The sequence below is a fragment of the Amblyomma americanum genome, chromosome 6, assembly GCF_052857255.1.
Source record: "Amblyomma americanum isolate KBUSLIRL-KWMA chromosome 6, ASM5285725v1, whole genome shotgun sequence".
In the NCBI taxonomy this organism is placed as follows: domain Eukaryota; kingdom Metazoa; phylum Arthropoda; class Arachnida; order Ixodida; family Ixodidae; genus Amblyomma; species Amblyomma americanum.
The window spans coordinates 53,591,810-53,606,344 of NC_135502.1; the positions used below are offsets into that span (position 1 = coordinate 53,591,810).

Here is a 14,535-nt window from a genome sequence, read left to right on the forward strand (position 1 = left end):
GTGTCTTCCGCGGTTGTTCTTTCCATTGGCGCTTCTTTGCTTGGACGAAGCGACAGGAGTGTGCGCTCTGCTGTGCAAAATTTTCTTCAAGAAACGCAGCGACTCCCATTCTAATTTCTTTTTCCCGCCCTCAATCAGTACGACATTGAAACATTACAGGCATTGTGTACTATTATGCACATTAAGCAATTGTCCCGTCATTGATCTCCAAGTTAACTGGACCCCTTTCCTTCCCTCTTCCAATCTCTCAGACTACATACTATTACCACTCCTTTTCCCGTCAAAACTTTCCTGTATCCAGTAATTAACCGTTTGTGTCTTGGCCACTCCCCCGTAGTGGGTATGTGCCAGCAACGTCTGAGGCCTTCCTTCCTTCTTACAGTTGACCAGCAACAAAAGGAACGTTGTCAGCGCGACGAGCCACGATGTCTGCCAGAAGCCATGGTACTCTAGCCATGGGAAGCAGTAAATGCAACGGGCCAAAGAACTGCAGTTATATGGGTAAATACAGTACGCGGAGCTGATACCGCACATTTCCTTTAGAACAGAATTTATGTGTGCGCACCAGATAGCCGCCAGATAGCCTGCCACAGGATGCAGCCTTGGCAGCAACGCAGTACCTGTACGACCAGTACTCGCGAAAACGGAACTGACTATGTAAACAACGTTACCGAGCCGAGGCATGTCAAGTCGGTCGTCAGTGGCGTCGGCGCATGTCTGTCGATAAACAGTGAGTTACAGAAGAGATGACTGGATTTCTGTGTTGAGAACATTACAGTTTTGCTTACCAAGCGTAATCTGATAGTTTGTAATGTAAGTGCACGTTATACTGCTGCTGTCAAGGCGAAATGAACCTCGAGTTGTTAGGTAAGTACGGAAGAGCAGTTCCTGGGATGGCTGCTTGCATACAAGTTAAATCGTCCTTTAAACCGTGCTAGATGTTCATTTTGTTACCTTGCGGGCAGAAGCCTGCAGCAAGCATTAGCTAGACTTTACGGCAGCTGCTAACTGTGGTGGTGCTAGTGTGTGTGGGCATTTGCTCAAGTGGAAAATGAACTACTACGAGAGCGTTTGAGTGGAAAGACTTAAAGTGCGTTTGTTATTTCTTCGCTTTTCAGAATCCTTCGGCCAGAACTACCCAGAGGTTTGTTGGTCTGCTCACTTTATCAGCACGTCAAAACAGCGTTTTTAAATGTCGCGTCAAACACACTGCTGCGGTCACACGACCATATCAGCTATCGTTGAGCGCTGTTGAATTCGTGTATGGGAGGCCGGCCACTTTTGCATGACACGGTCAACTCACCCTAAGAATCAGTCGGTAGCGATGAACATGCTGAATAACAGGTGCTGCGTTTTACAAGGTATGACCTTACTCGATAATCTTGGCAACGACCACGGCGACCATTATAAAGCTACTCGTGTGGTACCGGTGTTCATAGAAATAATTGAAGTTTTATGGTGAAGTGTGATCGCTTTTAGGGGGAGATGTGAACCAGATCCTGCTGCCTGAACAACTTTCTATGCAGCTGTATTCCCTGTTAGTGACTTGTTAAACCAGGTGCACAGTATATGTTCATGTTAAATTACCCTGGCCAATGCTTTTTCACAGGAAATCTTTTGTAGCGAGGCTACAGAGTAACCTTTCATTTGCAGGCTAGAAAAACCAACCTGTAGTTTCTTAATACAAGTAGTTTATTGACAGTGTAATGAAGTTTAGTCTTGCACATTGTCTGTGAACAGTTAAGAGCACTTGTGAAGATATTTAGAAGTGGTCAGACGGGTCACGTTAGTACCACTCGAAATATGTACTTTTCAGAGGCCTGATAATTGGTTGTGGATGACTCCTTATTGCTGAAAGGCCCCCTTAGTACTGAAGAACAGTGCAGTTCCTTGACGCTTGTGGCAGTGTGAAAAGGCTACATCAGACTGTTCCTTAACAAGGAACAAAATACTTCGACCATGCTGAGAAAAGATTCCTAAATTCTTTTTTTAACAATCTGTTGCTGATAGATTATTTATTGCATCTAGACTCAATTTTTTCAGACTGAAGCGGGTGATTATATTTGGAAATTCTCACAATCGCAACCATTCTCGGTTTCATTTGTTAGTAGCCCATAGTACATTTTGATGTTACCTGGTGCTTAGGCAAACAGCACTTAATTCACAAACACGTGCTGCTTCACAAATTTGCCCCTGTCCTGAAGAAGTGGCCAGGAAGGATCTAGTCTTTCAAATGACCACTTCTAGCTTAACCTGGGGGAAGTTCATCATTTAGTAGTGGACCATCTTCAGTCAAGTGGCGCCTGTATTATGAAGTACTGTGCTTATGGGTTAATTTATGGACACAGCATTTGAAATCACATTAAAATATGTTTCAAGTTACGTTAACCATAAATACGGACTTCAGAAGTTTGTGTTACTTTTTTGAGCAGCAAAAGGCAACCAATTCACTGATGTAACGCTTGCTGGTGCTCCACAAGCCTTGTTGCATTTTTATTTGTCAGTTTTGTATTGGCAGCATTTTCTAATAGTGCAATTTTTTATGAACAGCCCGTGGTTCATTGCAGTAGCAGTCATTTGTGCATCATAATTCATGTATTTGTGTGTTACTCTATTCCTGTGTGAGATTGCATCCGAGAGTAATCATTACTTATTTTTATCAAATAGTAAAAAAAGTATAGATTCAGATATGTGTCTAATTTTAATTAAAATGCCATGGCAGTTGTTTTGGAATTAGTGGTTATTCTTTGGTAAATAGAAATTGTCATGAAATGTCATTAGAAGTGACTAATTTTATTTCTGCAGAGCAGTGTATTTTTAACTATTTCCTCCTGTGTAGGAATTCGATGGAGCACTGGACTGCATCAGCTTGGCAGTCACATGTGCCTTCAACAAACGAGGTACTCTCTTGGCTGTCGGGTGCAATGATGGTCGTCTCGTCATCTGGGACTTCCTGACCCGTGGCATTGCCAAAATCATCAGTGCTCATGTCCATCCAGTCTGCTCATTATGGTGAGTGGGAATTCTTCTAATGGCAGTATGAATTGCAGCAAGTACTGTAGTCCTTGCATCTTTGACCTTGTAAAAGTGCAGATGCATTAGATTGTCCATTCAACCTTTTTCATGGTAGCATGGCATATGCACTCATCTTGTAGTGGGATAGTTGCATTGTGTTTGGCAGTTTAAGGCAGCGGCTCTTTTACTGTAACTAGTTGCTGTTCCTGTCATTTACCAGTGCCAGATTGTGTGCATCAGTGCAGTACCAAATACATGTCATTCAAACAGTTAAAACTTCCAACATGGGTTTGAAGCAATTCTATAGTTTTTGCGCTGCACTGCAGGTGGCAGCAGAGTTCAATGAATAAAGGCAGGTACTGCGTAAGGAACAGAATTTTGATTGAAAAAAATTTTAGCCTATCTTACCGTCTAAAGTAGGTGCAAGCGTGAAATGCATTGCAGGCTAGGCGCAGTACAATTTAGGGTGGCTCCGTCCTGAAAAACTTGGTTTTCTAATTGGAGTCCATTCTTCTGCTGGTGTGACAAGTGCGGCTGCTTCTGTTCATTGTTTAGCCTTAAGCTGGGTCACCCACAAGCACAATGAATCGACAAAAGTTAAGAGAAAGGTTAAAGGATTAGATGCATGTTGCAGCCAACCCATGTTACAAAGCGATGACTATGGCAGCGTGAAAGTGAGATACTCTAATATGTGAATCGCTTCCATGTCGGCTGGCACTGTGGCTTGTGAGCGATGTGGAGAGGGATTCGCCGCAGCAAATGCAATGTTACATGTTGCCGCCAGTAACCTGATCTTTACTCTCACTTGAGTACCTTTGAAGGCCTGTGCATTGCACTTCTGCTCACTGTGTGCTGGTAGCTTTAGCATGCACCAAGCTGCATACCATTTCGACGGAAAGTTTCACAAAGTCTGCTTCAGTATTGGAGTCATATCGCCTGGATACCTATTAGGTGTTTGCTTGGGTTTGCGAGAATGGGAGCTAAAAGCATTTCATGATTAATGACATTCTTTTTTCTTTTATGCTTTCTGATTTCTTGATGGGTGCAAATAAAGTTATTTCATCATCATCATCATTTTATTTTATGTAGTGGCAACTTTCCACAGTCGAAAATTTGCCGGCAGTGACCTCGCAAAGAAGTGGTTGGTGTCTCATTTTCTGACAGCAAGGCAGAGCGTCTGATTCAGTGTCTTTTATTTCCAGCTTCAGTCGAAGTGGCCACAAGCTCCTGAGTGCGTCAACAGACAACAGTGTGTGCATCTGGGATGTCTTGAGTGGTGAATGTGATCAAAAATACAGGTTCCCATCTCCGATAATAAAAGTGCAGTTTCATCCAAGAAATGAGTAAGTATGCTAACTTCATTTTTTGCACTGTTCTGCCTGCTATGGCTCACCCATGTCTATACAGATCTAGGTGGAGCTTGGCACTGTGCCCTTGCAGTGCTACCGCAGTGCTATAGCAAATTGTTAGCGCTTCTGAAATGTCTGATAGTGAATGAGGTGTTAATGGTGCTTGCTTAATGCATTAGTGTTGCACAATGTAGTCTCATGAACGGGGACAGTTGCATGCATTTATTATAAGTGATTGTGATGCAAGTTCAACAGGTCTCTTGACTGAACATGTAGGGCATACAGTCAAACGCCGCTACAACGAACGTCGCTTCAACGAAATATTTGCAATTCCCCGTCAGCTCGCCATAGAAAGTAATGGAACAAATTTCTCATCACAACGAACCATTTTTGAGGCGCGTTTCTGCTTCAACGAAATTTTGGCTATGCGAAGCTGGGTTTAAAAACCTATCTTACAATAAAACAAGCATATCGCCGCCCATCTGTGTACTTCCGTAGGTCCACGCTGCTTTGTTTCACTAAACTTTCGCTGGGACCAATTGATCCACTCATTCAAACGCACATGAAGACCGCCATTGCTTGGTAATGATGACAGTTAAGCTGGCTGCCTTGCGCCAAGGTGCGGGTGCAAGCTCCCTTTTTCTTCCAAGCCAGAGCCTAAACCAATCTTTCGCCAAAAGATGCAGCAGCCTGGCAACAGGAGCAGCACGTTTGCCCCAGTTTTTTGCACTTGTGCTTATGCGCTGCAATCAACACGAGCATGGCGACGTTGTCTAGGAAGCGGAAGTTCCTTTCTCTTGAAAATAAGGCACGAATTACCAGTGCGGCATCCAGCGGCAGGAAAAAGGGAGATGTTGCAGTGGACTTGTGCATCTCACAGAGCACGCTGTCAACGATGTCCACTAAACGCTCTTCACTAAAAGGATGCAAGCCAAGATGACCGAATTTTTTGGAAATAAATGATATTTTTGAACAATGCAGTAAGATCTTAGTTTTTTTGGGCTGATTTCACCACTTCGAAATTTCCGCTTCAACGAGATTTTTCGCGCACCCCGTGAATTTCGTTGTAGCGGGGTTCGACTGTAGTACTAGTGGAACTTTCATTTAGTCTAAAGCACACACTTCTTGCTAGTTACAGCCGTTTAATGAGTATACTACCACAAAAACAAATCTCTGCCTGCCACGGCTGTCACTGCGTAGAAAAGTGTTTTGTATTGCCCTCTTTCAGAAGTTGTACCATCATTGTGTACTACATGATCACTTCATCCCTCAGCCACTTTATGTATTCCATTACATTGATCATTGTCACAGTCTGCATTAAGTGATGCAAAACTAAATGCGTCTTCCAATCAGTTTTGCCGTCAACCTCACGCGATTGGAATCATCTTCCTACAGCAATTGTTGGCATTAACGATCATGGGCCGTTCCTTAAAACATTAGGTAACGTTGCACACTTGGGTGCTATTTGATATTTATGTGACTACTGTATTTTCTGCTCTGTTTGTGTGTGCATTTTTCTTTACCACTCCTCCTTTGCAATGCCTATGGGCCTGAGTGGTATAGTTAAGATATTTATGTGACTACTGTATTTTCTGCTCTGTTTGTGTGTGCATTTTTCTTTACCACTCCTTCTTTGCAATGCCTATGGGCCTGAGCGGTATAGTTAATGATAAAAATAAATATGGTGGCTTAAAAGATGGAAGTTGTATCTTTGTACATGTAGTTCTGTTTCTTGCTAATGATTCTCTCGAACAGTCGGTCAGAGTGAGTGCTTGACATTTGAAATAGTGATGTGTTAATGAACGTCGCCACATCATAACCTGCATTCTTTTGAGTATGAAGTACAGCAAGTAAATTGACACTATGAAATTTCGACAGATTGCCTCTCCAAAAATGGTCGTGATCTTGTTGGGCTGCTGCAACATGGCCCTTCTAAGCAGGAACATATATGAAGTGTTACTTGTTTTATCTTGTTTCCACAGCATAATACAGGGTGATGTTTTTGGCATGGAGTCTTGACAGGTGGTGAGAATGTCTGAATTTCTTTTTGCAGCAAAGCATTTCTGGTGTGCCCTATTAAGCATGCAGCTGTGCTGGTTAACGTGGATGGTGCTCACTCTACTATCCCTCTTGATGATGAGGTAATGATTTTTAAACTCTTAAAAAAAAAAACCGAAGCCAACCTCCTGATGATGTGGCTTACTTCTTTCTTTGTAATTTCAGTCGGATTTAAATATTGTTGCTTCATTTGATCGAAGAGGAGGCCATATCTACACAGGAAATGCAAAAGGAAAGGTAAAAGAGTAATTTTATTGTTTCATCAGTGGCCTTATACTGGCTGCAAAAACAGAGTAGCTTTGTGTATAAAATTAGCGCCACTTCCTTTTTGGGTGGCACCGTTGGGCATCAAGTTTGTAGTAAGTCTTTTACGGTGACTCTCATGCTTTTGTTGCCTTTAGGTTTTCAATATAGTAGAACTCCGCTGTAGTAAACTCGGAAGAGTAACAGCTTGGATATAGTAAAGTGAAACTGCGGTTCCTTTTCGCCTCCCATAGACTGTATAGTAAAGATATAAAAAAACAGCTATAGCAAAGAGCGTCTGGCTGTGGCGACGTACCTCCCGCGGAATGATGACAGCGCGGTACGCGGCAGGCCGACATTCCGAGGTAAATGCATATACCAAAGACGGTAAAACGGTGCTCTTTGAGGTAGCTTTACCGCCTAGCTCGGAAGCTGTCAGGAGAAGCCAAAGTTCTTAAGGTCGTGAGGCAAAGCGCGCGGCGCGCACGGAAAAAAAAAAAAAAACTAAAGCTGGCTATGAATGCAGAAAGAAGGAGACGCGGGTCGCTGAGAAAGGAAAGACAGCAAAAATGCAGTGAAGAGTAGGCAAGGGAAGAAAAGGGCGAACATTCGCAGCACGGCAGCGCAAAGCACAGGGAAGTAGCGGCAAGAAACGGAGGCGTGGCGGCACTGCATGAGCGGTGCCGCCGCTGAGACTGCGAAAAATGGTGCCGTGTACAGGTGAAACTCTTGTTTTCACATGAACTCAAACTCTCGTTATATTCGTAGCCACATTGTTTTTGTGCAAATGCGGTACTTCCTCAAGAAGTAAGCAAAATTGAAAACGTGATAACATGAAATGTGATAACTGAAAATAAATATTATCACATAAAGGGATAGTAAGAGCAGGATGGAAGGTATTTGTGAGTGTTTCTTTTATAAACCAACTCTGTGCTTAGTAAGCAGGCAATTAATTACCAGAGAGCATTCTCAGCCATGCCATCACCAGCAAGTGATGTAGTAAAGATTTTTGGTAGTTCGAGTCACTTTAATTTAGAGGGGTTCTACTGTTGCTATGATTTAGCAGAGGACATTTCAGTTCCATATTTGAAATGATTTTAGCAAAAAAATAAAAGTTATAGCTCTCTCTCTGTCTCCATAACTGAAGGCCTCAGTGCCTTGTGGGCCTCATGTAGTGTGGGGTTTCTGATAAGTGCAAAACATCATACCCTATTTAGAGGTAAGATGGATTTGAAACATTATAGCTTTCTATTTCAGATACTTGTTGTATCAGTCCCGGACCTTGCTATGAAGGCATCATTTCGAGTCACCACTGGAACGTCGAATACCACAGCAATCAAGTCAATTGAATTCGCTAGGCGGGGCGAGTATGTTGCAGTTTTTTTTTTCTGGGAAATTGTTCACTGCTGTTTTATTTTTCTTGTTATTCCCTGCATATGCAACATGTAGTAATAGACGGTCTGATTCTGTGCAGCTGTTTCTTGGTGAATACAGCTGATCGGATAATTCGAGTCTACAGCGCAAGTGAAGTGATGTCCTTTGGTCGGGATGGGGAACCTGACCCATTGCAGAAATTACAAGACTTGGTGAACAAGTGAGTGCAGTCCTGCTGAAAACATTTGCTGAGGAGTTTTTTTCTTTAGCTTGGGAGGTTCTGTTTACTGTGGTTTGCCAGGCATTTTCTCTCTGGCTGAACAGTGTATTTCTTGCTGCTTTTGCTGCTTCAAAATGCTTGTGCTGTGTGCTACTGTCAAATGTCTAGCGGCTCCTAGAGAGCAACGCTTTCGTCTTGCCTTCTTTTCCCATATCTAAAAGGCTTTCTTGGCTATAGAGACATGAAAAACTGGAGAAAGAAAATATTTCAGTAAATTCAAGGCCACATCTATGAGGCTGAAATTTTGAGGCTTATGGAAGGCTTGGTATTATACTGAGGGAAGTGCAGCGAGCTGTGGAGTGGAAATACTGAGAAAGAGAGCAAGATAGACTAGAGAACGGGTTGAGTTGACAATATCATAGCGGAAGTTATGAAGAAAGAATGAACTTTGGTGAGAGATATAATGCGGCAAACATAACTGATAGTTGGTTAGAGTAACAGAGTTGATTACGAGGGAAGGTAAATGCAACTAGGTGCAGCCTAAAGTCGCAGGGAGAGATGAGATCCAACTTTTTTGGGGGGGGGGGGGTTCGTTGGCTGTGGCTTGCGTGAGATGGGATACTTTGAGAGCTTTAAGAGAGGCTTTTCTTCATTAGTGGATGTAATCAAGCTGCTGCTGCTGTGCTGTATTCAGGCTTGGGTCACTAAGGCACCGTGGCAAAAGGATTTTAGTGCACTCTTCCTTGATTGCACTCTTGTCACTCCTTGAAACTGAAAGTAGAGGCCAGTACTCATATTTTTTTCATGTCCTGTAGCATAGCATGCCTTGGCAAACAGTTTTGTGTGTTCTGTTAGCATTTGCAACATTGCGATTTCCTTTTGATCAAAGACAGCGAAGTTCATGACAGCTTGTGTTGTGCACTTGGTGTTTGAATTCTCATCTTACGCATAGACGTAATGAACATTTAAGAGCATGCATTGTCAGACTACTTAAAAAGCCTTCAAAAACAACTGTTTTTGAAGGCTTTTTAAGTAGAATTTCCTTTTCTGTTTCTCATTCTGTGAAAAAGCCCCGAAGCATAGTCCCTCTTATAAAATGGAGGTTCTCTAGTGGGTCCCTTTTCTAAAGGGGCTTCTCTGGGTGGTTTGCAACATTTTTTTCTGCTCTCTGATATATATTCGGCTGTTTCTTCATTGGGTATCTTTAACCGCAGTGAAATTTCTTTAATTTGAACTTGCTTAATTTGAGCTACCAGTATATATTTGAACTGCCATTTCGGTCTCATCAACATCGGCTATGTTAAAACTGCACTCACGATTCAAGTTCTATGTAATTTGAACAAGTTTTTGGGCACCTTCGAGTTTTTAATTAGGCAATTAAAAATAAGCCACCAACTATAGCATTGCAGCATCATTCTCAAACGACGTATAGCTTATTCTTTTTAAGCCTTGGTTCAAGTTACCAGAAGTGCTCTTTATACCTGCCACCATTGTTTTTCAATTGTACATCTTTGGAAAATTAAAAGCCTGAGGTTTTTGCACTTGCATTTCAGAACCATGTGGAAGAAGTGCTGCTTCTCGGGAGATGGGGAGTACATTTGTGCTGGTTCTGCAAGACAGCACGCACTGTACATCTGGGAAAAGAGCATTGGGAACTTGGTCAAGATCCTGCATGGTACAAAGGGGGAACTACTGCTTGACGTTGTGGTGAGTCCACTTATGCGAAATCTGTATAGAGGTCGAGTTGTTTATTTTCACTGGCTGCTGAAATACGGTGTCTAATTGTACATAGGTGTCAAGAGTTTACTGCTCTTGTTTTCACAGATTCTCTAGCCTGGTCATGAACATTATGGTCTCGTGCTTTACTGCTGATGAAGCCGTCTATTTCTTAGGAGGGAAGTACATAGCTGGTATTGCTCTTAGTATGAAGGAGAGGGTGAATAACGAAAAGAGAAATCTGCCTGTTATATATGGCAAATAAACTTAATGCTTCTCTGGATTGAATTGTTTGGATGGTGAAACAAATCTCAATTTTTGTCATGGTTTGTTGTACTCATGAGCTGTATCACAGTGTCCTTGTATGTGTGCTTTCAAGTGCCCATCTTTATTATTTTGTTTAGAGCGCGTTAAGCTAGCCATTCTATGTACCACATCTTCAGTGGATGTGTGCATAACCTAGCCAAATTGTACCAGGTGTTTCAGGAAAGGTGATCGCTCGTGTTTAAAAATAGGGTTTTTGAGGTAAACAGAAGCTTTTTCCGGCATAGTAATGCCAGCGTTGGCGGACGTCAAAAAACAGGTGAATCGTCTTAATTAGCTAAGTGATTAACTAAATTCTAATAGTTAACTTTTTAACTAATACCAATAGGCACCTGACTGCAATTAGAGATTTGTAGTAGGTCGTTAATAGTAGCCTTATCAGTTTTTAGAATTTCGAAAACGCCATTACTCTCGCTGCTGTGGCACAACAAAATTTGGCTACATCGTGCTAAAATACATGCACTTTCGAAAAGTATGCAGGCAAAGCAACCCCTCTAGTGGTCGTAACTAGTCGAAACAGCCAAATTCTGTTGTGCCACAGCGGAGAGAGTAATGGCGTTTTCGAAATTCTAAAAACTGATATGGCTACTAACGGCCAGCTACAAATCTCTAATTGCAGTCAGGTGCTTATTGGAAATAGTTAAAATGTTAAATATTAGAATTTATTTAATCACTTAGCTAGTTAAAGGGACAGTGAGGAGAACTCTATCAAATTTTTTTTGTTAGCAAAATCTGATAGTTCGGCATTTCATAGCTTTGTTGCCGCTTGTGCGGGAGAGAAAGATGCATTTATTTCAAACAAATTTGGATTCGAACTTGAAAAAGTTTTTCCCGCCGCTCCGATTAAAACTCGGGAACTCTTATGACGTCACGGCGCACTCTTATGACATCATAGGACGGAGTGACGTGAAACGTGACTTAAATGCAGACTCCGTGATCTCTGGAAGCTAGCGGTGCGGTCTAACAGCAGCCTAAATGAAAGGTGCCACCGCCGCACATTGAAGGCATCAATCGGGGTCGCTACCGTTGCTTCATTTACGTTTGCGCCGGTGTCTTGCCAGTGTTACGATAGATCCCGTTCCCAAACCCCACAATGGGGTTCTCGCAAAAACTCCGGCCTGCATTTCAGCGACCTCAGCCCCACAGAGCGTGCGACCGTTTCGAGGGAGCACGGTTAGGTTAGGCGCCGGTGGGTCATTTACCCCTTCCGCCGTGAGCAGCCGTTGCAAATTAAATATCATAACCCCAGTGCAGGGAGTCTCGAGGGGCCAGGACAAGGTAGGCGCGTCGCGCCCATCAGAGGCTGGCCGGGGCTTTGGGGCCAACTGATTGTGATTCCTTGAACGGCGCGGTTGCACGGTGCAGCAGGCGGCGTCGAGGTCTTCCACGGTTGCAAGGGCCAGGTTATTTATATTTTGCCACAAAAAACGGATGGGTGCTCAAGGGTGCTCGCGTTTAAAAGTTTGCGGCTTGAAAGTAAAGCCGACGCACGACACTTCAATGGCTTCTGTGTGTTTCCGGAGGTACGGGGTCCACTGGATCGGGCTCTCTCGCCCACTTGCATGTACCTTCAGATGTGTACTGCGAATGGATTAAATTAGCCGAGAGCTTGAAAAGAACAGCTCCACCCAGCTGCCGAAGCTATTGAATGACATCACAACATGCACCTCGCCGCGGAGCCGAATCGGTCTGGCCGGGCCGGCGGCGGCTGGCGCACTCAGCGCGAAATAGAGACATGCTCCAAGTCTCCGCCAGTGCGATCGGAGTGCGCCGAAGCTGCCGAATGCGTCGGTGGTCAAGCGCAGTTGGAGTATAGAGGGTCTCGCTTTGGGCGACGTGACGTCGCTGTGCAGCGTGCGCGCGCGCATTTTCTTTGCTTCCAACATTCAGGTTGTCTTTCGTCTGTCTTCCTTGTGGGATAAAAGTGCACTATCGGTTTTAAAACAAAACTTACTTCAGTATTGAACCGTGCAACCGTCCTTTGTCAGCCTCTTACTTCAGTATTGAACCGCGCAACCGTCCTTTGTCAGCCTCAGAGATTCGTGGCCACCATGTACAGCGAACTCTCACTTGAGTGAACTTCAAGGGACCGAAGGAAATAGTTCACTTAACAGAAAGTTCACTAAACTGAATATTTACTAGACCAACATAAGACATTGCATACAGAGTCAAAAGTTTGAAGTGCAGTTCATGGAGCAAAAGACATGGCATACATAGTGTTAAAAATGTGTGAAATGGAATTTATACATATCAACAAGTAAAAGGTGCATAACAGTTATAATGCTGCCTTTCTCATTTTGAAAAAAATCTGTAATCTTCTTCTGCACTTGTACTTTTAGAGCACATGAAGTAACAAAACTGTCCAAAGAGTCAATGTTTTTGTACACTTCTTCTGGCACAGCTTGCTGTTGAGACACAATGTCTCTCAACTTTCTAATGTACCCTACAACCTCAGCAAGAGTTATAGGGCTTGAAACTGGCTCTGCAGTTGCCTCTTCTTCGTCGCACTCTTCTTCAGGATGATCACTGGAAACAATCTCCAGATCAGTCTGTCCAGCACAGGTAATCAGTGCACTGTCACACTGTGCATAGTCTTCAAACGAAGTACTATTGCTATCGACCTCCAGCTGATGACAGATCTCTGTTCACATCGCGGAGTCTATCATCTCGTCGCGCTGTTCCTCAGGCTCGCATTCATTGCTCAGGGGGGAAAGGCCAGATTTCTGCCAGCAGTTTCTAATGGTAGCCGGAGTTACTGACCACCAGGGGCCTGTCACCATCTTGGCTGCCTGCCTGACATTGATGGAGGCATTGCTGCCAACCCTCAGATTGATCAAATCCACTGAACCAGCTGCCGTCGGTACTCCACCTTCAAGTTTTGAATGATGCTTAGGTTGAGCGGTTGATGCACAGCCGTGCAGTTAGGCGGAAGGTATTCGACACGCACATTGCTGAAATGCACATCAAGAAGGAGGGCTGAGCAATTGTCCACTATCAGAAGAATGTTTCTCTTTGCCTTCCTCATTTCTTCGTTCAGGGTCAGGAGCCATTTTCTCAATATATTCCTGGTCATCCATGCCTTCTGGTTGCTTTTATAGATACATGGCAGTGAGGGGAGACCTTTAAAACATCGTGGTTTCACGTATTTCCCTATCACTAGCGGCTTGAGCTTGTGGGTGCCACTGGCGTTGCAGCACAAGAGCAAAGTAACTCTAACCTTTGACTGCTTCCCGCCTATGCAACTGTCGTCCTTGAAAGCCATTGTCTTGCTTGGAAGAGTGATAAAACATGCCAGTCTCATCCGCGTTGTAAACGTCGTCAGGTGAATATCCGATAATGACATCGCGAAGTTTTTCATCCCTCCAGGTTCTCGCTGCCTCTTGGTCGGCATCCTTGCTTTCGCCGCAAATCATTTTCCACGCGATCCCATGCCTATCCCGAAATCGTGTAAGCCATCCACTGCTTGCGTCGAAGCCGCGAACGTCCAGAAGAAGAGCGAATTCCTTCGCTTTGCCCTGTATCATCGGGCCGGACACTGGAATGTTTTGGGATCGTAGGTCGCGAAGCCATACCACAACGGCATTATCCACTTCTTTGAAGTACCCCATGCAGAGTCGTTTCCTGGCGGGATTCATCGAAGTTTCTCCTTCAAGCTTCGATTTTTGTTTCACAATCGTTGACAACGTTGACGGTGCAATTCCATAGTCCTTCGCAACATCCACTTGCCTTTGACAGTTGTCCAGGCGCTGAAGGATTTCCAGCTTGTCCGAGAGAGACAACCGCTCCCATTTCGTTGCACTCATCTCGAAAGTGGCCATGCAAATTGCCGTTGTTACTTAAAACTGGAAGGCTGAACGGAGCCGATGAAAAACGCACCACGTGGGTTGTTTGTGTGCACACGCGGAACCGACGAGACTGGAAAGAAAGACAACGGCCATGCCAGGACTAGCCAGTAGGAAAAGAAAAACACATCACGTGGTTTGTCGTGTGGCAGATCGCCGCTTTGCCCTGGCGGCGCTGTAAGCACCAGCGATGTTACTTTGTTCATGGCCTTTGAGATCACACGTACGCTCGTTTCACGCAGAGGATCTTGTAGGCCATGCCTCATTGCCGTTCGTCTTCCGCGCCGCCGCTTTGCCCCAGGGGCGCTGTAGCGCCAGCGACGTTACACTGCCGCTGAAGCGACGGTTTGATGAGGGCGGGCATCGGTTGCGCCTGCAGTGCAATGCGCAAAAC

General features: G+C 44.1%; 1 protein-coding gene across 2 annotated transcripts in view; it reads left to right on the forward strand.

Annotated features, from left to right (window-relative positions):
• The first annotated feature begins 390 nt into the window (after nt 1-390).
• The window catches only part of Rbbp5 (retinoblastoma binding protein 5), a 35,535-nt gene continuing 21,390 nt past the window's right edge, over nt 391-14,535 (forward strand). The window contains exons 1-9 of one of the 2 annotated variants that reach the window (XM_077626860.1): nt 391-501; nt 1,119-1,144; nt 2,840-3,012; nt 4,218-4,358; nt 6,418-6,505; nt 6,588-6,659; nt 7,923-8,032; nt 8,140-8,259; nt 9,813-9,966. In XM_077626860.1, the coding sequence (XP_077482986.1) occupies nt 426-501; nt 1,119-1,144; nt 2,840-3,012; nt 4,218-4,358; nt 6,418-6,505; nt 6,588-6,659; nt 7,923-8,032; nt 8,140-8,259; nt 9,813-9,966 (960 nt within the window). In that variant the 5' untranslated portion in view covers nt 391-425. Of the gene's footprint in view, nt 502-686; nt 868-1,118; nt 1,145-2,839; nt 3,013-4,217; nt 4,359-6,417; nt 6,506-6,587; nt 6,660-7,922; nt 8,033-8,139; nt 8,260-9,812; nt 9,967-14,535 lie in introns of those variants that run through there. The other variant, XM_077626862.1, reaches the window with a different exon arrangement.